This window comes from Carcharodon carcharias, chromosome 15 (assembly GCF_017639515.1).
Source record: "Carcharodon carcharias isolate sCarCar2 chromosome 15, sCarCar2.pri, whole genome shotgun sequence".
Lineage (NCBI taxonomy): Eukaryota > Metazoa > Chordata > Chondrichthyes > Lamniformes > Lamnidae > Carcharodon > Carcharodon carcharias.
Window position 1 is genome coordinate 98682396 of NC_054481.1, and position 23542 is coordinate 98705937.

Sequence of the window (23542 nt, forward strand, 5' to 3'; positions counted from 1 at the left end):
AGGTCTAAGCTCAATCCTTAACCTCTGCTGAATTGACTGATCTGCTGGCCAGATTTGGGGGGTGGGGGGGAGTTGGGGTGCAGTGTGTGTATGTTTGGAGGCCACTTCAAACAACCTCAGCGTCCCTGGGCTACTAGAGCAGAAAAATCCACCAGGGATCCTGTTCCTCTCCAGTGATTTGGGCTGGAAAGTTCGTCTGATGGGAATATCAGGAGCCAGTTTGCCCATGATGCCTCTGGTGGTCCACTAGCTTTTTTTATTCGTTTATGGGATGTGGATTTCACTGGCTGGGCCAGCATTTATTGCCCATTCCTAATTGCTCTTGAGAAGGTAATGGTGAGCTGCCTTCTTGAACCGCTGTAGTCCATGTGTTGTAGATACACCCACAGCGCTGTTAGGGAGGGATTGCCAGGATTTTGACCCAGTGACAGTGAAGTAACATATTTCCAAGTCAGGATGGTGAGTGGCAGGGAAGGGAACTTCCAGGTTGTGGTGTTCCCATGTGTCTGCTGCCCTTGTCCTTCTAGATGATAGCAGTTGTGGGTTTTGAAGGTGTTGTCTAAGGAGCTTTGGTGAGTTCCTGCAGTGCACCATGTAGATGGTACATACTGTTGCTACTGTGTGTAGGTGGTGAAGGGAGTGAATGTTTGTGGAAGGGGTCCAGTCAACTGGGCTGCTTTGCCCTGGATGGTGTCAAGCTTCTTGAGTGTTGTTAAAGCTGCACTCATCCAGGCAAGTGGAGAGAATTCCATCACACTCCTGACTTGTGCCTTGTAGATGGTGGACAGGCTTTGGGGAGTCAGGGGGCGAGTTACTCGCTGCAGGGTTCCCAGCTTCTGAGCTCCTCTTGTAGTCAGAGTATTTATATGGCTAGTCCAGTTCAGTTTCTGTCAACCTCCAAAATGTTGATAAGGGGGCTTCAGCGATAATAATGCCATTGAATGTCAAGGGGCGATGGTTAGATTCTCTGTTGTTGGGGATGGTCATTGCCTGGCACTTGTGTGACACAGAAGTTAATTTGCTATTTGTCAGCCCAAGCCTGGATATTGTTCAGGTCTTTTACTGCATTTGGACATGGACTGCTTCAGTGTCTGAGGAGTTGCAAATGATACTGAACATTGTGCAATCATCAGCGAACATCCCCACTTATGTTGGAAGGAAAGTCATTGAAGAAGCAGCTGAAAATGGTTGGGCCTAGGACCTTGGAATCCCATTGGATGGCTCAGTAGCAGATAGCTTACTCAAGGCATTTTCTCTCAAAGAGGATAATGTAAATTAATCCTCTGTCGCCAGTATTTGCAAGTTTTTATAACTTCTGACTCTCAACACTTAGAGTGAGACATTAAACTGAGATGAGTCTTAAACAGCCCATGGCTACCAAGGGAGAATAGTCAAGAGTTCTCTCGATGTCCCAAACCACCCAAAGTACATTGTCTGGTGCAAAACAGGCCAGGTGGTGATCCTCAACTGCACCGCAATGTATTACGAACAATGCAGAGCAGGAAAAGACCCACAGTCCCACACAACAATAATGCCTTGTGCATCACAATATCCCCACCCCAGAAGATTATCACAAACACAAGAGGTGAATCCAGGTTTTATCCAAAGGAGAAAAATTTGCAGGTTTATGGACAGGGGGTTGTAAGGCAAGGGAGTGGGACTAGATGAACTCCTCTCGCACAGAACTGACATAAACAAACAATGGGCTGAATGGCCTCCTTCTGTTTTGTAACCATTCTAGGATTCTATTCTCTAGGTGTGTCATTTATGTGAAACTGAACGAGTGGAGAGTGAATCGCCTGGGGGGGCGGGGGGGGGGGGGCGGTTGCAGGGGTGGGGGGGGGGGGGGGGGGGTGTTGGGTGGTGGTGGTGGTGGTGGGGGTTAATGTCCTGAGGGAAGCCTCACTCAGTTTTTTACCAGTGTTAGGCTGAGCCCTGACTTCAGATTCAGGCAGTATTGACAGTGTAATTGTGGTAACACACATGGCTTTGCTTCATGCTAACTCTACGGTTATAGTCCGCATGGCCCCGTGCTTTCAACTTCACGATAGGAGTCAGAGGGAAAATCACAGCCCCATATGTATGGCTGTGAAATTAAAGTCACTATCGGTACAACCTGAGCATAACAATCTACTTGCTCCTTTTCTCTTCTTTTTAACCCCTCCTTCCTTTTCCTCCCTTTTACAGCGCCCTGGTGGCCCTACTGCAAGTGACTTTGTAGCCATCGCTGCTGGAACACTGTAACTAAAGCCAGTTGCACCAGTCAGGAGATTCCCCCTGGGGTATCTAAAATAGGAATTTTCAGCCTCCCCCCACCCACCATCCCAACCTCACAAGTGCAAGAATCACATAAAACCAAAACAAAAAAATCCCCAAGAGAACAAACAATCTGAATTCTCAATACAGAAGTCAATAAAACCTTTGCAAGAAAGAAATGGAATAAATAATCTGTAAAAGTACAATGCCTAGAAATGAGAGATTAGTGGACACCTCACTTTCAGTGGGTTAAAGTAATGAAATTACGTGTTATGGTTGTGCAGTGTTGTTCCAGCAATAAAGCCTCTAAAAATAGGTGCAAAGGATGAACAATAGGCATTAAAATAGGCTGAACTCCAATTCCATTACACACTGGGTAGCTCATACGCTGCTGGTCTTTAATTTGCTTTCCATGTATTAAGGTTGCTGACTATGCTGAGCTCCAGGTTTTTGATGTTTCACAGAGCATGTGCAGCTCAGTGTTGTTGAGCGTGATTGTTGCACAGACTGAGGTTTCAGCTGGCTCAGCGGACAAGAGTGAGTCTCCACAACAAGAGGCCGTAAGTAGCAGAATACAAGAGATGACATGATCAACAACATGGCAATGTATTTAAAAGCAAGGGCAATTTATCTTCTTTAAATTGGGAAGGTGAGATGAAGAGCTGAGTGTTGTAGTGCAGGCACCACGGAGATTGAGAAGAATATGAGGGGAAGAGTAAAGATGTGGCGATTTAGTGATGGCGAGCTTGGGTTTTACTTACAGATGTGAGGAAGTGACAGAATTGGCTCAAAAAATAAGTTTTTGCCAGATCTGAGATAAGGTACAATTAAGCGTTTATTTCATTGCTTTATGCTTTCCAGTTTGAAATAAAAGGCTGAAGGTTTTCTATAGACAGTGCCTCCAGAAATAGAAAAGATAGCAGTGAACTGACGTAAGTCATGCCATGGATTTGTGAATTGGATTGTGTTTAAACACTGCAATGCAGATTGGACTGGAGCCCTGCCAGTGGTATAGCATCTCAGATGCCTTTACTGGCCTGGCCTTTTATCAACCCCAGCTTAAATGCTGGAACTATGATACCCTGAGGATAGCGCTTTTTATACTCTTACCATTTTCTCACTGCAAATGCAGGGTCACTTTACACTAGACTTAGACAGACATGGTGATGGGGTGAGAGGAAGTAGGGTGGGAGGAGGCTCATGTGGAGCATAATCAGCAGCATGGAGTCTGACTCAATTGCCTGTTTCTGTGCTGTAAATTCGATGGCAAGCAAGACCAGTTTTTAAATAATTACATTTGATGAAGGTTCAAGTATCACTTTAGGAAACAGAGTGTGCAATACAGTGTGGTATCATGTCATATCAAACTATACATAATGCATTATCATATGAAATAAGTCTGATACTGTAAAAATTGTATGGTAATCTATTAAAATGTATTAATATAATATAAAGTAAGGGCAAAAAGAACAATATCATGGGAACGACATCACCTTCAACAACGGGAGCAAGCAGCAATGACACAGAGAGTCAATCCATCCAGCACCTTCTCATATTTGGTCCTATTACATTATGTTATGCTCCAATATTATAGTTCACTACAATATTACCCTGTGACGTGTTACGATGATCTGCATCATTATGGCCTGTATCTTCTGAGGAGCAGCACTGTCGGACTCCCAATTGCTCCTACTTTTCTGTGCCAGGCCAGAGCTCTGTATTTCTGGCTGGGACTTTTGATTCTGGCTTCTCCAGAAATACGGAGCATACCTAAAATGGAGCTGCTTCTTCTTGGCACCAGATCGCCGAGGAAGACGAGCCACCGCCCCTTTTTACAGCACCAGCTCCCATATTCTGGTAAGTAAGGAGTTCGACTGTCCCAAAGCTTCTTTCAAAAAGCTACAGAAAGAAGGTAAGAAGGGTGGCAGGTGGGTAGGGTGACAGGGTGGGTGAAGTGGTATGGTAGCAGGTGGTTGGTTGGCAGGGTGGCAAGTGGTAGGGTAACAGGTGGGTAGGGTGACAGGTGGGCAGGATGGCAGGTGGGTAGGGTGGCGGGTGAGGTGGGTAGAGTGGCAGTAGATGACTGAGTAGGTGAGTTGGGGATGGTTGTGTTGGGAGGGGTTGTCAGGTCGGGGGCTATTCAGGTTGGGGCCAGGAGGAGTTGGGGAGGTTGGGGCGGGGGGTGGGGGGGGGGGGGGGGGGGGGGGGGGGGGGGTGGCAGTCAGGTGTTGGAGGCTAGTCAGACCAAGTCATGGGTGAGTCAGAGTTCAGGGGGGTGGAGACAGGTGGTCAAGGGGTTAGTCGAAATGTTGGGGGTAGTTGGATGGTGGAAACTAATCAGGTTGGGTCATGGGGAGTTGGGGGGATCGGGGCATTAGTCAGGGGGTTGAGGTTGGAGTCGGGGTGTCAGTGTGAGTGATTAGGAGGAGTCAGTTGTATAGTTACCCAGGAATTAGACTAGGATTTTTGTCTAACTTTTCCTAGGTAACTATTCAGATAAGTAAGTCGGAACCATTCAAAGACCTGGTGCTAACTCATGGTTGGAGACTTCCTCAGAGGGTCCCACAGAACAGGGGATTTGCCCTTCAGAAGTTCAAACTTCCCAGGAAATTCCCAGGCGTCAGTGCATTGGGACTTCTGAGGAATCCCATGGCATATCCAGGAATTTATCCAGGTGAATCTCCAAGTCACCCATCATCCTGACTTAGACAAATACCATCATTCCTTCGCAGTCACTATTCTGTATTGTTGCTAGCTAAATATCCCGGAATTTCATTCCTAACATCACAGACTATGCATCAAGGAGAAGGCTCACAACCATCTTCTCAAGGCTCCTAAGAATGGGCAGTAATGCCAGTCTCATCAGTGATGCCCACTTCCCCAGAACAAAATAACCTAAAGAAATAAGCGACATGGTGAATTCACCAATTGGCCCTTCAAGTGCGGCTCCCCACTGGGAGCTTTGGGTCAGGAAATATACACTTTCATCATATTGTGAGGCAGGTTAATATAATTAATTGTGTTGTAATGTTGCAGTACGGCTGAATGTTTCCCAGGAGTTGGAAGTCCTGAGGCTGGGGGTAAAAATGGGAGCCAAACCCAGCCTGGGGGGCAGTGAGACCCTGAGATGGCATTTTGACGGTGGCAGCCAGTTAACCAGTAGCAGCAGCCGGTGCTGAGGCTGCATCAGCAGGGAGCAGGTGCCTCAATGGCTGGTGCCCTTGAAAAGAAGTTAGTTTCTTTGGGGACGCCATAGCCAGGCAGTCAGACCCTGGCGATCCGATGGGTGGGGGTATTGTAACGTTGGTGCAGCCTTTTTGATTAGTTTATTTACCAATGAGGTTTTAACAATCTATAAATAAGGACCCTCAAATTTCTTTGGACCTCTATTTTCTCTGGCCTTTCACCATTTGGAAAGTGCTCTGATTGATCCCTTGTCCAAAGTGACTGATCTCACACTTAGCTATATCGGGGTGGCGCTGGCATAGTGGTATTGTCGCTGAATTAGTAATCCAGAGACTCAGGGTAATGTGCTGGGGACCTGTGTTTGAATCCCATCACGGCAGATGGTGGATTTTGAATTCAATAAAAAAAATCTGGAACCACAGTGATGTGGTTGACTCTGAAATGGCCTAGCAAACTGCTACAAAGACACAAAAAAGGAATGAGGCTGGACAGACCACCCAGCATCAACCTAGGCACTGGAAACGACAATGGCAATCGCAGCCCTATCAACCCTGCAAACTTCTCCTTACTAACATCTGGGAGCTGGTGCCAAAATTGGGAGAGCTATCTCACAGACTAGTCAAGCAATAGCCTGACATACATAGTCATCCTCATGGAATCATACCTTATGGATAATGTCCCAGACATCATCACCATCCTTGGATATATCCTGTCCCCGTAGCAGGACAGGCCCAGCAGAGGTGGCAGCACAGTGGGAGTCCTGAACATCGAGTCGGACCCCATGATGTCGCATGGTCAAACATGGGCAATGAAACCTCCTGCTGATTACCATGTACTGCCCTCCCACAGCTGATGAATTAGTACTCTTGCATGTTGAACACCACTTGGAGGAAGCATTGAGGGTGGCAAGGGTGCAGGATGTTCCCTGGGTGGGGGACTTCAATGTCCATCACCAAGGGTAGCTCGGTATCACCATTACAGACTGAGCTGGCCAAGTCCTAAAGCACGTAGCTGCTAGACTGGGTCTGCGACAAGTGGTGAGGGAAAAACATACTTGACCTCATCCTCACCAACCTGCCTGCCACAGATGCATCTGTCCATGACCACTGCACAATCATTGTGGAGACGAAGTCCCGCCTTCACAATGAGGATACCCTCCATCGTGTTGTGGCATTACCACCATGCTAAATGGGACAAATTTCGAATATATCTAGCAACTCAAGACTGGGCATCCATGAGGCAGTGTGGGCCATCATCAGCAGCAGCATTGTACTCGAACACAATCTGTAACCTCGTGGTCCGGTATATCCCCCACTCTATCATTACCATCAAGCCAGGGGATCAATCCTGGTTCAACCTGGTGAAGCTATAACACAGGATTACTTGCATGCCAAACAGCATAAGCAGCAAGTGACAGACTGAGCTAAGCAATCCCACAACCAACGGATCAAATTTAAGATCTGCTGTACTGTTACATCCAGTCGTGAATGGCAGTGGACAATCAAGCAGCTCACTGGCTCCATAAATATCCCCATCCTTGATGATGGCGGAGCCCAGCACAGGAGTACAAAAGATAAGGCTGAAGTATTTGCAACAATCTTCAGTCAGAAGTGCCGAGTGGATGATCCATCTCGGCCTCCTCCGGAGGTCCCCAGCATCACAGATGCCAGTCTTCAGCCAATTCGATTCACTCCACGTGATATCAAGAAATGGCTGAAGGCACTGGATACTGCAAATGCTATGGGCCCTGACAAAATTCTGGCAATAGTACCGAAGACTTGTGCTCCAGAACTTGCCACGCCAAGCTGTTCCGGTACAGCTACAACACTGGCATCTGTGGAAAAATGCCCAGGTATATCCTGTACACAAAAAGCAGGAGAAATCCAACCCAGCCAATTACTGCCCCATCAGTCTGCTCTCGATCCTCAGTAAAGTAATGAAAGGGGTCATCAACAGTGCCATCAAGTGGCACTTGCTTGGCAATAACCTGCTCACTGATGCCCAGTTTGAGTTCCGCCAGGGCCACTCAGCTTCTGATTTCATTACAGCCTTGGTTCAAATATGGTCAAAAGAGCTGAACTCCGAGGTGAGGTGAGAATGACTGCCCTTGACATCAAGGCAGCATTTGACCGAATGTGGCATCAAGGACCCCTAACAAAACTGGAGTTAATGAGAATCAGGGGGAAAACTCTCCAATGGTTGGGGTCATACCTAGCACAAAGGAAGATGGTTGTGGTTAATGGAGGTCAGTCATCTCAGCTCCAGGGCATTCCTGCAGGAGTTCCTCAGGGTAGTGTCCTTGGCCCAGCCATCTTCAGCTGCTTCATCAATGACTTTCCTTCCATCATAAGGTCAGAAGTGGGGATGTTCGCTGATGATCGCAATGCTCAGCACCATTGACGACTCCTCAGATACTGAAGCAGTCCATGTCCAAATGCAGCAACACCTAGAAAATATCCAGGCTTGGGCTGACAAGTGGCAAGTAACATTTGGGCCACACAATGCCAGGCATTGACCATCACCAAAAAGACAGAATCCAACCATCACCCCTTGATGTTCAATGGCATTACCAACACTGAATCTCACACTATCAACATCCTGGGGGTTACCATTGACCAGAAACTGAACAGGACTAGCCATATAAATACTGTAGCTACAAGAGCAGGTCAGAGGCTAGGAATCATGCAACGAGTAACTTGCCTCCTGACTTCCCAAAGCCTGTCCACCATCGATAAGGCACAAGCTGGAGTGTGATGGAATACTCCCCACTTGCCTGGATGAGAGCAGCTCCTACAACACTGAAGAAGCTGGACACTGTCCAGGTCAAAGCAGTCGACTTGATTGGCACCACATCCACAAACATTCACTCCCTCCACCACTGACGCACAGTAGCAGCAGTGTGTACCATCTACAAGATGCACTGCAGGAATTCACTAAGGCTCCTTACACAGGCCTTCCAAACCCATGACCATTACCATCTAGAAGGACAAGGGCAGCAGATAGATGGGAAAACCACCATCTGGAAGTTCCCCTCCAAGACACTCACCATCCTAACTTGGAAATATATCGCTGTCCCTTCACTGTCGCTGGGTCAAAATCCTGGAACTCCCTTCCTAACAGCACTGTGGGTGTACCTACTCCACATGGACTGCAGCAGTTCAAGAAGGTAGTTCACCATCATCTTCTCAAGGGCAACTTGGGATGGGCAACTCATATCCCGTGAATGCATCAAAAAAAAATCCACTTGTTACATTTCGGCCCATTTTAATCCATTGATATGTCCTTGTAATTTTATGCTTCCAATTCCATTTTGGGATAGCAATTTACCCCTTTCTTTGGTCCTAACATTTCTTTTAGGCTTCAATTGTAGTTGTGTTTCATTTCAAACCCTGAGTTGCACAAACTGGGTCTCTTTTCTCCAGGAAGGAGAAAGCTGAGGGGTAATCTGATAGAGGTCTTTAAGATCTTGCAAGGTTTTGTTTGGGTAGACTAGGAAAAATGTTCCCACCTGTGGGCAGAACTAAAACTGGGAGCCATAAATACAAGATGATCCCCAATAATTAAATCCAATAGGGAATTCAGGGAACATATCATTACCCAGATTATTGAGGAGGTGGGGCTTGACATTACATCGAGTGGTTGAAGCAAATAGCATAAAGGAAAGCTTATATAAGAAAGAAAGGAATAGAATGATATACTGATAGAATTGGATGAAAAAGGATGGGAGGAGGCTCAAGTGGACCGACATGGGCCTGTTGTGCTAAATGACCTGTTTCTGTGCTTTCCAAATGTAATTCTATATTCTGCCTCTATTGTTTAAATCAAACATGTTAAGCCAAGCAGTTCTGCTGATGTCTTTTGCCACAATTTCTACCTTTTAGCAAAATCTGAATCAATCTCTTCAAAATATTCTTTGCAATTGAAGCAGAATCGTGACCAGAACACATTTTGAAATATGGCTGCCATAGAGGTTTTACCTGAGCAAATGTTGCTCAAAATCCTGTCCTACGTCCCTCCAAAAGAGTTGGTTTTGATCTGCAGACTAGTCTGCCAACAGTGGAAAGAGCTTGTGGATGGACTAAACCTACAACTTCAAGATGAAGGTTTGCCAAAGCAAAGTCAGGATATAAAGCCAGAAGATTGGGATGCTTTTTATTTTTGTACACCTATGAAAAAGAACCGAATCAAGAATCCATGTGGAGAAGGTTTGTTCCAGAAATATATGGTTATGCATGTTAGACTGAAACATGCTTGTTTTCTCTTTAAGTCAGTGTGTGCATTGAATGATCATGAAATGTAAAGGGATCCATAGGAAAATTAGAAACAGGAGTAGGTCATTCAGCCCCTCTAGCCTGCTCCACTATTCAATTAGATCATGGTTGCTCTATATCACAACTCCAATTTCCCTCTGTAGCTGAAGATCCTTTGATATATTATGCACCAAAAATCTATCAATCTCTTCATTGAAAAGTCCAATTGTCCCAACAACCACAGCCATTTGAGAATTCCAGAATTACATGACCCTTTGTGTGGATAGGTGCTTTTTGGTTTCCCTCTTAAATGACCCAGCTCTAATTTTAAGATTGAGTCCTCTCGCTCTTGATTTCCTCACCAGAGGAAGCCGTTTCTGTGCATCAACCTTCTTGAATCCTTGGACCATTTTATCACCTCAGTCAGATGAGCCCCCAAATTGGTCCCTTACTTATACTAAGCTATCCAATCTAGTCAGCATGTTAACGTTAGCCTCAGCAGCACCCCATCCCTATTGCAGGGATGAAAAAAAAAGAAATAAAGGACTTGCGTTTATATAGCACCTTTCATGACCTCAGAACGTCAATAATTACTTCACATGCAAGTAAGTACTTTTGAGGTGTAACATAGAAAAAACATGGCAGCAAAATTATGCATAGCAAGCCCCCAAAGACATTAGTGAGATACATGACCAGATTATCTGAATCAATGATGTTGGTTGAGGGATAAATATTGGTCAGGGTATCAGGGGCTAGATTTTACACTGCCCTACCTGTGGGTTTGAATGTGGGCGGGGTGGGGGGGCATGTAAAATCCAGTAGGTAGCCTTCCCATCGTCTTTTCGCCCATCCCAACCTGTCTGAAATTTTACGGGGAAGGGCACTGGGCTGCTCGTCTGCCTCAGACTTATTGAGGCCCTTAAGTGGCCAATTTATAGCCACTTGAGGGCCTCATCCCCCCCATTAGTTTACCCGTGGCGGGGGAGGTCCATGTCATGCAGGAAGCCCAGCAGCTTTAGCTACACCAGCTGATGTCAGGCAAGGGTGGGGCCATCAGAGGCACCCACTCCACCCAAAGTCGTTTCCCCATTCTTTAACCCTGAGAGTGAAAATGGGCCTCGGTTTAACGTCTCCTCTAAAAGTTGGCACCTTTGACCAGAGTGACAGCTTAGGTTATGGGCTCTAAGTGTCCGCAGTCAAATTCAAATCTATAGCCTTCTGACTGAGAGATGGGAATGCTTCTCGCTGAGCCATGGCTGAGAAAAATGAGCAAAATGAAGGCAGGATTCCCGACACTGATCGTTATCAACGTCCTCTGCTGGAAATGCTTACTTGTGGATGTTGGTTGAGGGCAAAATGAAGCTTTGGCTTTGCCACACATCCTGAGTCTATCTGCCCCTTGAGTCTCGCCACCCTTGGTGACAGAATAGCCATTGAGTGAGGTGCCAAAGACCTGGAACCCACATCCAGCACAAATGCAGGAGAGGAGCTGAATTCAAAAGGTGGGTTGGGAAGGAAAATCAGGTGAAAGATAACTGCATAACCTTAAAAAGAAATCGATAAGCGCATTGGGAATACATTTAAATACTTCAAATGTCACAGATTGTGGGTAAATTATCCAAGTGATGTTTGGAGTAACAATCCATCTTTTCCATTTTTGACAGAGGAATTCACCTTCTGGGAACTCACGAATAATGATGGAGATGGATGGAAAATAGAAAGTCTTCCAGGAGACAATGGGAAGCTCTTTCCGAATGAAAAAATCCAAAAATATTTTGTTACATCTTTCGAGTAAGGATTCCAAGAATATGAGTTCACTAGAGTTACTGCATTACCATGGCACCTTTTGTTTGACTTGTCCAGCTCTGTGGACTCTGACGGTCACTGGCTCCTCTCTTCCCTGTCCAAACATTGCTAATGCACTTTCAGCAATGGCCCAATCACCTAGTGCTGCAGCCAATAGGGATTCGAGGTGGGTGGTTCATTACTTTCCAAATCATTTTGAGGTCAGCCAATGGGACTTTGGATGACAAACTTTATTTCATTTCCAGGAACCTCTGTCACCTACTTTCAGCTTCCAGGTTAGGAGTAGCTAACTCCACATTCCCCAGTTCCTCTTCTTGTCAGGCAGCCAAAACTTGAGTTGGACTCCCTCACACCTCAGTCACTGCATTCCCCTCCCCATGTCCCCCTGACCCTAACAATGTCATCTCCAGAGTTGCCTAAAATATCTATCCATAGTCTACACCTCTTCCTCATCTGAATCGGCCTGTCATCCACCGGCATGGGATCAGCCTCCCTTTCCCCCACCGCTACCTCAGTGCTTTCGGGTGACCTGTCCAACTTCACCTCCTGGATGAGTCATTATACCCTCCAGCTGAACATTAAGAAGACAGGACCATAAACTCTGCTCCCTTGCTACTCACTGCATCCCCTTCCCTGCCAGTCACTCAGGTGAAACCTTGGCATCCAGCTTAAGCCAGACCTGCACTGCCAACCTCACTTCCGATAGCATACTGTGACCTCTGCAACATTGTTCAGCTCCCTGTGTGCCTCAGCCAGAACCGTTACTATTATCCAAGCAAATTTAGACTTGTTTTCTCATATGTTACAAAATCTGGCCTCTTATGGGCACTTTCTTGAGTTCAGTGGCATCAGTTACTTCTAGTGATAAGAGGGTCTTATCTCTATTGGAGTTGGCTCACACTGCCCTATATCCACTAGCATTGGGGTTGTAACAGTAGCATCCCATTGGGAGCTGAATCATGTCATGCATGTCATTCATTCTCTCCAAAAGTGGACTGAGTGAACACTCATTGTGATGAGGTCTGATAAGCTGATAAGCTACTTTATGTCACAGCTAACATCAGACAGTAGTCATAACTGGACTCATTCAATTTTTTAAATTATTAATTCTTGGGATGTGGGCATCACTGGCAAGGTTGGCATTTATTGCTTGTCCCTGGTTATCCTGGGAAGCTGGTGGTGGGCCTTTTTCCTGAACCTCTACAAATCCTTGTTATTTTTTGCAATGGTGTGATATAACTGACCCCTTTGCTGGGCCACTCCAGAGGGCAGTTAAAGGACAAACTCTTTCCTTTCTAAAGGGCATTAGTGAACCAACTGGGTTTTTATGACAATCCAATGATTGTAGCTTCATGGTTATTTTTTATCCACTGTTTCAGTATTAATTTTACCTGATTTCAAATTCTAAAATTGCCACAGTGTGATTTGCATTGATCTTCCGGATTAACCAGTTCTATAACTGGGGACTGGTTAGCTCAGATGGCTGGCCTGTTGGTCAGAATAATGCCAACAGCATGGTCTCTATTCCTGTTCCAGCTGAGGTAGACTTGGGACCTGGCTCCTCAGCCTACCCCGAAAGCAATGGCAAACCACCACTGATGAAAACTGCCAGAAGAAAAATGACTCCGGATGAAGCAGCAGGAACCAAACAGGCCAATGAGCTGCCTTCAGGCAGAGCACAAATGGAATATAACCACAAAACAACACTGTCAGACTTCTATTTCCCATCTAGGCGACCCATGGAAACAGAAGCTTGGACATACCTTCGGAGACCATAAGACCATAAGACATAGGAGCAGAAATTAGGCCATTCGGCCCATCGAGTCTGCTCCACCATTCAATCATGGCTGATAAGTTTCTCAACCCCATTCTCCCACCTTCTCCCCGTAACCTTTGATCCCCTTACCAATCAAGAACCTATCTATCTCCATCTTAAATACACTCAATGACCTGACCTCCACAGCCTTCTGTGGCAATGAATTCCATAGATTCACCACTCTCTGGCTAAAGAAGTTTCTCCTCATCTCTGTTCTAAAAGGTCTTCCCTTTACTCTGAGGCTGTGCCCTCGGATCCTAGTCTCTCCTACTAATGGAAACATCTTCCCCATGTCCACTCTATCCAGGCCTTTCAGTATTCTGTAAGTTTCAATCAGATCCCCCCTCATCCTTCTAAACTCCATCGAGTATAGACCCAGAGTCCTCAAATGTTCCTTATATGTTAAGCCTTTCATTCCTGGGATCGTTCTAGTGAACCTCCTCTGGACCCTCTCCAGGGCCAGCACATCCTTCTTGAGATACGGGACCCAAAATTGCTCACAATATTCTAAATGTGGTCTGACCAGAGCCTTATAAAGCCTCAGCAGCACATCCCTGCTTTTATATTCTAGTCCTCTCGAAATAAATGCCAACATTGCATTTGCCTTCCTAACTACCAACTCACCTGCAAATTAACCTTAAGAGAATCCTGGACTAGGACTCCCAAGTCCCTTTGCACTCCAGACTTCTGAATTCTCTCCCCATTTAGAAAATAGTCTATCCCTCTATTCTTCTTACCAAACTGCATGATCTCTTATTTCCCCACATTGTATTCCATCTGCCACTTCTTTGCCCATTCTCCTAACCTGTCCAAATCCTTCTGCAGCCTCCCCGCCTCCTCAATACTACCTGTCCCTCCATCTATCTTTGTATCATCTGCAAACTTAGCCAGAATGCCCTCAGATCCTTCATCTAGATCATTAATGTATAAAGTGAAAAATTGTGGTCCCAACGCTGATCCCTGCGGAACTCCACTAGTCACCGGCCGCCATCCTGAGAAGGACCCCCTTATCCCCACTCTCTGCCTCCTGCCAGACAGCCAATCTTCTATCCATGCTAGTACCTTGCCTCTAACACCATGGGCTCTTATCTTACTGAGCAGTCTCCTGTGCGGCACCTTGTCAAAGGCCTTCTGGAAGTCCAAGTAGATAACATCCATTGGCTCTCCTCTGTCTAACCTACTCATTACCTCCTCAAAAAATTCTAACAGATTTGTCAGGCATGACCTCCCTTTGATGAAACCATGCTTACTTTGCCCTATTTTACATGCACTTCCAAGTATTCTGAAATCTCATCCTTAATAACGGACTCTAAAATCTTACCAATGACCAAGGTCAGGCTAATCGGCCTGTAATTTCCCATCTTTTGCCTCACTCCCTTCTTAAACAGGGGGGTTACATTAGTGATTTTCCAGTCCTCTGGGACCCTCCCTGACTCCAGTGATTCCTGAAAGATTACCACTAATGCCTCCACTATCTCTTCAGCTATCCCCTTCAGAACTCTGGGGTGTAATCCATCTGGTCAAGGTGATTTATCCACCTTCAGACCTTTCAGTTTTCCAAGCATCTTCTCCTTGGTAATGGCCACCATACTCACCTTGGCCCCCCGACTCTCTTGAACTTTGGGGATGTTACTTGTGTCTTCCACCTTGAAGACTGATGCAAAGTACATATTCAGTTCCTCCGCTATTTCTTTGTTCCCCACTACTACTTCTCCAGCGTCATTTTCCAGCAGCCCAATGTCCACTTTTGCCTCTCTCTTACCCTTTATATATCTAAAAAACTCTTGCAATCTTCTTTTATATTACTAGCTGGTTTACCCTCATATTTAATCTTCTCCCTCCTTATTTCTTTTTTAGTTGTCCTCTGTTGATCTTTGTAGGCTTCCCAATACCCTAGTTTCCCATTGCTCTTTGCCGCATTGTACGCTTTCTTTTTAGTTTTTATGCTGTCCCTGACTTACCTTGTCAGCCATGGCTGCCTCGTCCTCCCTTTAGTATGCTTCTTCTTCCTAGGGATGAATTTTTGCTCTGTCTCCCAAATTACTCCCAGAAACTCCTGCCATTGCTGTTTCACTGTCTTTCTTGCTAGAATCATCTCCCAGTCAATTCTGGCCAGCGCCTCTCTCATGCCTCTGTAGTTGCCTTAATTCAACTGTAATACCGTTATTTCCAGCTTTTTCCTCTCAAATTGCAGGGTAAATTCTATCATATTATGGTCACTTCCTCCTAAGGGTTCCTTCACCTTAAGCTCCCTTATCAAATCTGCCTCATTACACATCACTAAATCTAGAATTGCCTGTTCCCTAGTGGGCTCCACCACAAGCTGCTCCAAAAAGCCATCTCGTAGACATTCCACAAATTCCTTTTCTTGGGATCCACTACCAATCTGATTTTCCCAGTCTACCTGCATATTGAAATCCCCCATGATCACTGTAACCTTGTCTTTCTTACATGCCTTTTCTATCTCCTGGTATATCTTGTGCCCCACATCCTGACTACTGTTCGGAGGCCTGTACATAACTCCCATTATGGATTTTTTACCTTTGCGGTTCCTCAACTCTACTCACACAGATTCTACATCAGCTGACCCTATGTCGTTTCTTGCTATCAATTTAATTTAATTTCTTACTAACAAAGCAACTCCACCCCCTCTGCCAACCTGCCTATCTCTTCGATAGGATGTATATCCTTGGATATTTAGCTCCCAGTCCTGATCCCCTTGCAGTCATGTCTCCGTGATGCCCACCACATCAAACCTGCCAATTTCAATCTGCGCCACAAGCTCATTTACCTTATTTCGTATACTGCGTGCATTCAGATACAACACCTTCAGTCCTGTATTTCCCGTCCCATTTCTCATTGTCATCCCTTTATCTAATGTGCTTGAAGTTAGATTCCTAGATCTTTCCAAACACTCTGTCCTATTTTGTGTTCTGAAGAATTTAATAGCCTCTCCTGGGCTCTCCTTTCTTTTCAGTTTTTTCATAATTTTCCATGAAGTTGAATCCACCCCCCTCCCCCCCACCACCCCCTCCCCCCACTAACCTGCTGCTTTGTTTCCCATTAGTCATAATTTTTGGAGTTTTACCCTTCCTTTCCCCCCCACTTTCTAGTTTAAAGTCCTGTTGATCACCCTATTTACCTTTTTTGCTAGAACATTGGTCCCAGATTGGTTCAGGTGGAGACCATCCCAATGGTACAGATCCCTCCTGTTCCAATACTGATGCCAGTGCCCCACGAAATGGAACCCCTCTTTCCCGCACCACTCCTTTAGCTATGTGTTTACTTCCCTTATTCTCGCGTCCCTATGCCAATTTGCACGTGGCTAGGGTAGTAATCTGGAGATTATAACCCTTGAGGACCTGTTCTTTAATTTAGTTCCTAGTTCCTGATAATCCCCAAACAGGTCCACTTTCCTAATCTTACCTATGTTATTTGTCCCGACGTGGACCATAACAACTGGATCCTTCCCCTCCCTCTCCAATATCCTTTCAAGCTGGTCAGAGATGTCGCTCACCCTGGCACCGGGCAGGCAACATACCTTGCGGGATTCTCAATCCTGCTTACAAAGGGAGCTATCAATTCCCCTAATTATAGAATCCCCTACAACTACCACTTGTCTTTTTGCTCCCCCCTCTTGAATGTCCTCCTGTGCCATGGTGCCATGGTGCCATGTTCAGCTGGCTCATCCTCCCTACAGCCCTGTTCCTCATCCACACAGAGAGCACGTACCTTGTACCTGTTGGACAAGGTCAAGAGCTGAGGCTCCTCTGTTCCTGAACACAGGATCCCTCTACCTGCCTCACTTGCAGTCACGCCCTGCTGACCCTGACCACTGACCGAATTTGAGGTACTTAATCTACCAGGTGCGACTGCCTCCTGAAACAACGCGTCCAGGTAACTCTCCCCCTCCCGGATGTGCCGCAGCGTCTGGAGCTCGGACTCCAGCTCATCAGTTCTGAGCCGGAGTTCCTCCAGCAACCAACATTTGCTGCTGATGTGGTCACAGCGGCTCGCAATGGGATCTGCCAGCTCCCACATCATATAGCTACAGCACATCACCTGCCCAGCCATCTCGACTTAATTAATTTATTAATTAGCTTTGCAGTGTTTTTTTTAAATTTGGTGCAGATTTCCTATCAACCAATCAGGTCACAGCTTTCCTGTGACATCACTTTTTCAGTTTTGGCTTCTGTTACTCTGTGCCCCAATGTCACCACTCCGGTACTCCTCCCTCTGAGTCTGTTCCCTGGAGACAAGGCCATGAATCCCCGAGGTAAGCTAGATTTATACTCACCGCTGTGATGCTCCTCCTTCCGAGTCTGCTCCCAGGATTTACTCACCAATCAGCTGCTTTTTCTTTAAAATCCACTTTCAAAAGAGTGTCCCTCACAGGTCTGGTGCACTGCTGAAGGCACTGCCTCTTCCTCTCTCTTTTTTTTAGGTTTGAGGAGGAGGGAGGGATGGAAACACTAGAATTTGTCTCAGCTGTTGAAACAGAAATACTCCTCATCTCAATAAATGTTGTTACATATCGTTTGGTCAAGTTGAGGAACTTTCTCCCAAAGATCGGAACACCTTTTCCAATTCAGTTACCTAGCATCTACTTCCGGGACAGGTATAGAGGAGTTAGATGCTGAGTAAGGCTTCATCCTTTTTGGCTCCCTGGAATGTGTCTCAGTGCCAACCATAAGGTGGTGCAGTGGAACATTTTGCAATGCTCACGCTGACCAAGATTACCAATTCATACTGAATAACTGCATGTCTTCACCCTTGCCTGGGACGAACTGTTTTGAAATTCCCTACATTTAATTCACATAAGATTCTTATCGTCTGTGAGCAGTGGACAGCACAGGGGTTAGAAACTTCCTTTTTTGGTTCAAATTAGGCTTTGTATTTAAATAATCCTATTGGTCAGACCTCCTCACAAGAGGGACACTTGGAGAATTGCTTTTCTGCCAGTGACAATGGGGCAATCCAGTTTCATTCTTATTTGTCCCTCAAAGATAAACACTTCAGAGGGTGCCGATTTACAGGAGAGGTACCAGGGATGAGGGACTTACTTGGAGAGACTGGAGAAGCTGGGCCTGTTCTCCCTTCAGCAGTTGAGGTTAAAAGGAAATAGATAATTATAAAGGGTTCTGATAAAGTAGATTGGGAGAAACTTTCCAATCACGGCAAAGACAGTAACCAGAGGACATAGATTTAAGGTAATTGGCAAAAGAAGCAGGCGGAGAGATTAGAAATTATTTTATGATGCAAATTGTTATGATCTGGAATGCAATGATGGAATGAGTGGGGGAAGCTTCAAAAGGAGATTGGATATACCCATGAATAGTCAAAATATGGAGGAAAGACAAGGGAATGGGAGTAATTGGATAGCGCTTTAAAAGAGCCGACACAGGCATGATGGGCTGAATGGTCTCCTTCTGAGCTGTAAGATTTCATCATGCTTGAACCCTTATAGCCAGCAGATGGGAAAGACGCAGGTGCCAAAGGTGAGACTGATGTCTAACTTGGCCAGTCCCTACCTGTTCACTGGATCTGTGGTTGGTGAGGCTGGGACAATTGAACAGAAATGCATGAATCAGTTCTTCAAATTCAGCCATAAGCAGTTGTAGTCAGCTGCCCTACTAACAGCAGTATGCAGCAGCTCTATTAAGAGCTGTTAAGCGCTGAATTCAATTGTTCCATTTTTCTCTCAATTAGGTGGTGCCAAAAATCTCAACTAATCAACCTGGTCTCGGAAGGATTCGAGGCAGAGACACTGGACAACATTCAACCTCCTATCACAGTGCGGGACTGGTAAGCATGCTGGAAAGCACAATGTTATTCAGTCACAAGAACACAAAAGCACAAGAATTAGGAGCAGGAGTAGGCCATTCGGCCCCTCAAGCATGCTCCACCATTCAATATGATCATGGCTGATCTGACTGTGGTCTCAACTCCACTTTCTTTGTCTGCCCCCATAACCCTTGACTCCCTTGTTGATCAGAACAAGTTAGAATGCACAATACTTTCCACATCTGAGTAGGAGATCAATGGGGGATATGTGTCTCCTTGGGCACTTGGCAAAGTTATAGCTCAGTGGGAAAATGCTTCGTATACAATCACGTTGATTGTACAGGCCAAGAACATTCCAAGTTTGTTTGCTGGGCTCTTCCGAGTTAACAGATTTAAGCCTGGGTAGGTAGAATTGACACAGGTAAGCTGAAGAGAAGAGAAAATCGACTGAGGTTATCTGAAATAAGTGCGTGTGCAGACATGAAGTCAGGACAAGATTGGGTTTGACTGGAGGTGCCTTCCATAGCTCAACAACTTGGCAACACTTGCCATCCAGCCCAATAACTCTCAATCACATTGGCTAGGACTCCTGAGGGTTGTAGACACCTATCGAGCTGTACCCCAATCTGACTGAGCACCATTAAGAGGAGTAGGTAGACTTAGAAGAGAAACAAAATGCTGTTCCTGTGTCCAGTCTTTTCTCTATTGTCAGTTCTGTTTAATGTTACATTCACAAGTCATGCTCTGCCAAACACTCCAGTTTTCTGAGCATTTATGATACTGCACAAACAAGGTTTGGTTGTTTACCAATTATTTTCTCAGCCTCATATTTATTACACAATCTGAGTCTCATTCATTCTCATTAAATGGATTTGAGTTCGCTGTTGTTTAAGTACAAGCAAAGGAAGCTGATCAGTTTTGTCTATGGCAGCCTTCCAGGTGGAAGGTGGTGAGAGAGAGTGGGAGGGTGGTGGTGGAGGTGGTTGTCTTGTTTTTTTTTTAATGATGCACAGAGGCTATCAACATTGTAGCTAAGCTAACTTTATTGATAACACTTTTCCCTAACATGAACACATATCTGCAGTGTCTGAGCTCTATCAAGACAGACTCCAACACGTGCTATCTGACCTTCAACCCCCAGGTCAGGTGACCCCATATATATAGTACAGAGTACCATATAGCAAATAATACTGGAGTCCACAACCACAATCAACTATTATCATGACAGTGGTGAGGATCTGTGAGAGAAGGGGAGGTGGGAGGAAGACAGGGAGGGTTGGGAGGGGAGAGAGGGAAGGAAAGGTGAGGGTAAGGGGAGGAGGTGGAGAGGAGGAGGTGAAAGGAGGAGGTGAGAGGAAGATAGAGGAGAGGAAGAAAGTGGGGAAAAGAGAGTGATAGAGAGGAGGTTGAGGATGCGAGGGTGGAGGAGAGGAGATTGAGGAAGAGGTGGTGGGAGAAGTAAGCAGGGAGAAGAGTGGAGCAGAAGTCACACAAAAAGGGAAGGGGTGAGTAGGGGAGATGGGATGGGAAAGAAGCTATTTCTGATCTTTTCCTTCACCTTGATAACCCGCCTCCTCCTCAGGGGTAGTTGAATGTATCCAAGCAAGTGTCCATCTGCAGCAGCAACATCAAGACTGCAGTTGACCTCAGAATGTATCCTCTAGTTGGCTTCAGAAAACTACTTTCCCATCCCTTGAGCAGCAGCCTTAAAATGACAAGTGAGAATAAAGATAGCTCTCCATAGGCTTAGCAGCAAAAAAATACGACTGTGCTGCAGACCCCAAACTTTGCACAATCAATGGCTATCACATGGAGTTGAATAGAATGTACAGTGCAAGACACAGGCCATTCAGCCAAACTGGTCCACACCAGTGTATATGCTCCACACGAGCTTCCTCCCATCCTGCTTCATATCTCCCTATCAACATATTCTTCTATTCCTTTCTCCCTCAAATGTATCTGAGCAAGTCACCTCAACTATTCTCTGTGATAGCACGTTCCATATCCTCTTCATAATGACGTTTCTCCTGAATTCCTTATCTGATTTATTAGTGACCATCTTATATTTATTATCTCCTACCTTTGAACTGCCCCATGGTTGCTGTTTCTAATAACTCTTGAATAGCAATGTCTACATTGAAGAGTACACCACATTGTGTCTCAGTATAGCTACTGAGTTGCTCGCTCAAGGATATCTGCTGTGATTTGCCTACAATGTATTGTTCATCTTCATCCCTAGGTACGCAGGGAGGCACGACTCCGGCTTTGACTATGAACTACATGTCAAGCTTCTGTCTGAAGACTTGAGCATGATCCAGGAATATAAGACTGACATAATTCATGTCCCACAGTGGAGTGACGCAGAATGGAAGGAGGTACATTAGGTCAAAATGAAAAATAAGTCAATCCCTCTTTCACTCTTGAGGAAAATTGTGGTTAAAAAGGAAGGGAATTCAAAGGGGAATACTTGTTATTGAAACTGCAACCTTTAACATCTAGGATTTGCCAGACATTGACAGCTCTGGCTGACAACATGAATTATAATACATTACTTCAATATTTCTATTGCATTGGGATGGTTTACTATGTTAAAAGGTGCTAAATAAATCTAAGTTATTGTTGAATGTGACTATATTCCCAATTTTTTGAATTTTTTCATGAGGTGTGGGCATCACCAAAAGACCAGCATTTCTTGCCTGTCCCTAACTGCCCTTGAACTAAGTGGCTTGTTAGCCCATTTCAGAGGGCAGTTAAGAGTCAACCACATTGCTGTGGGTCTGTAAGGATGGCAGATTTCCTTCCCTAAAGGGCATAAGTGAACCAGATAGGTTTTAAGACAATCAACAATAGTTTCATGGCCACCATTACTGAGACTAGCTTTCAATTCCAGATTTTATTAATTGAATTTTAATTCCACCAGCTGCCATGGTGGGTGTTCTCAGAGCATTAGCCTGGACCTCTGGATTACTAATTCAGTGACATTACCGCTATGCTAGCGTCCTCCCCTAATTAACAACTCAGTCATGATCTACTTTGCTTTATTTGCAGATATCAAACACTTTCACAAACTATGGGCCTGGTGTCCGAAATGTGAAGTTTACACACGGAGGAAAGGATTCACAGTGTTGGGCAGGATGGTATGGAGCCCGGATCACCAACAGCACGGTCATTGTTGAGCAATAACGTTGCTCCAAAACAGATCTTCTGATGCTTTTTGCAACTGACTTTGCACTATCTTTATTTAGCGTGGCATGAGCTGCTTTTCCTAACAGGTTCCAGTACAAACGATTTGTGTTATTGGACACACGGTGGTGTTCTATTAATTGTGCTTATGCCAAAGGAAATAGATACCAACCATGATGCAGGCAGCAGCCTGGCAGGAGTAACAGTAGGACAGGGGAGTTAAGTTGGGGAATACCAAAGAAAATCCTCTCCCCTCTCCTTCCTCCCAGCCCCACTTCTTCCTCTGCTCTTCTGGCCTATTGTCCTACATTAAGTGCCAACTGGGAAAATAGCTGAGGCAGGCACTGTGGTTTACTTTGTTCCACCTGACCACACTCTCCGTGAACGCATGCACTACACAACACTGTCTTGCCTCATCTTGTCTGTTTGGTTAGGATTAAAAGTGCCGAACCGGGTGATGAATCCATGGGACACAATTACTATCTGAATACTCTGCAACTGGAAGTTTAATGTGCAAACAATTCTTATGTTTCCCCGGTGCTATCACTGAAATCTGTGTTGGTTTTAATTGAACAGGATGTGGGATGTTATGAGACAACTCTATGTAATCTGCCAGAGTTTGCCAGAGAAGCAATGATTTGCAATCCATTTTAAAAGTGCATTATCGAGGTTACCGGGTGATGGGGAGCAGTACAATGTATCAATTGGATTTGACACCTGCTATTGGCCATACATGTTTTGACTTCATCAACTACCCCATTAAATATGATTGGCAAACAATGATGTGTATAATGGCTTAATCACCGAGGCTCCTTTTCCTAGTCTTTCAGATCTTCACAAAATTTTCAAAATGCATTCTCCAAAAAAACACATTTTTTCCAATCCCAGAACCTACCTGCACCATCATCTTTGAACCCTTGTAGGCTTTGCTGCATGTGAAGACCTGCAGGAAACATTGAGATTGGAGAAAATCATCAAAAGGCTAGCTTGGATGTAGAATTCTGAGAGATCCTTTTTCATGTGAAGCAAGGGCTTCTAGTGGCTTGAGGAACTAATTTGCAAGCTTTGGCAATGAAAAACAATGCATTTTGGGGATAAAGAGGTATCAACATGAAATTAGTGTGTCTGGGCACAAGGATAAGTGTCATTCATAGTAAATAGGAGCAATGACATTGAAATGTGTGCTCATGTATGTAATGTGAATAAAATCAATGTTTAACTGATTGTCTGCATAGTGATCTTGTTCCAGCCAAATTCAGAC

At 45.2% G+C, this 23542-nt stretch overlaps 1 protein-coding gene across 2 annotated transcripts; it reads left to right on the top strand.

Annotated features, from left to right (window-relative positions):
• Nucleotides 1-2734: 2734 nt before the first annotated feature.
• On the top strand, nucleotides 2735-23505 carry LOC121288238 (F-box only protein 2-like). Of its 2 annotated transcripts, none has more exons than XM_041206717.1 (6): nucleotides 2735-2816; nucleotides 9324-9647; nucleotides 11357-11483; nucleotides 19024-19119; nucleotides 21338-21473; nucleotides 22147-23505. In XM_041206717.1, the coding sequence occupies exons 2-6, from the start codon at nucleotides 9398-9400 to the stop codon at nucleotides 22279-22281; spliced, it is 744 nt and encodes a 247-aa protein (XP_041062651.1). In that variant the 5' UTR covers nucleotides 2735-2816; nucleotides 9324-9397; the 3' UTR covers nucleotides 22282-23505. The 2 variants fall into 2 exon arrangements, with proteins under 2 accessions (XP_041062651.1, XP_041062652.1); XM_041206718.1 differs by having other exon boundaries at nucleotides 2737-2816; nucleotides 9371-9647.
• The last annotated feature ends 37 nt before the right edge of the window (nucleotides 23506-23542 follow it).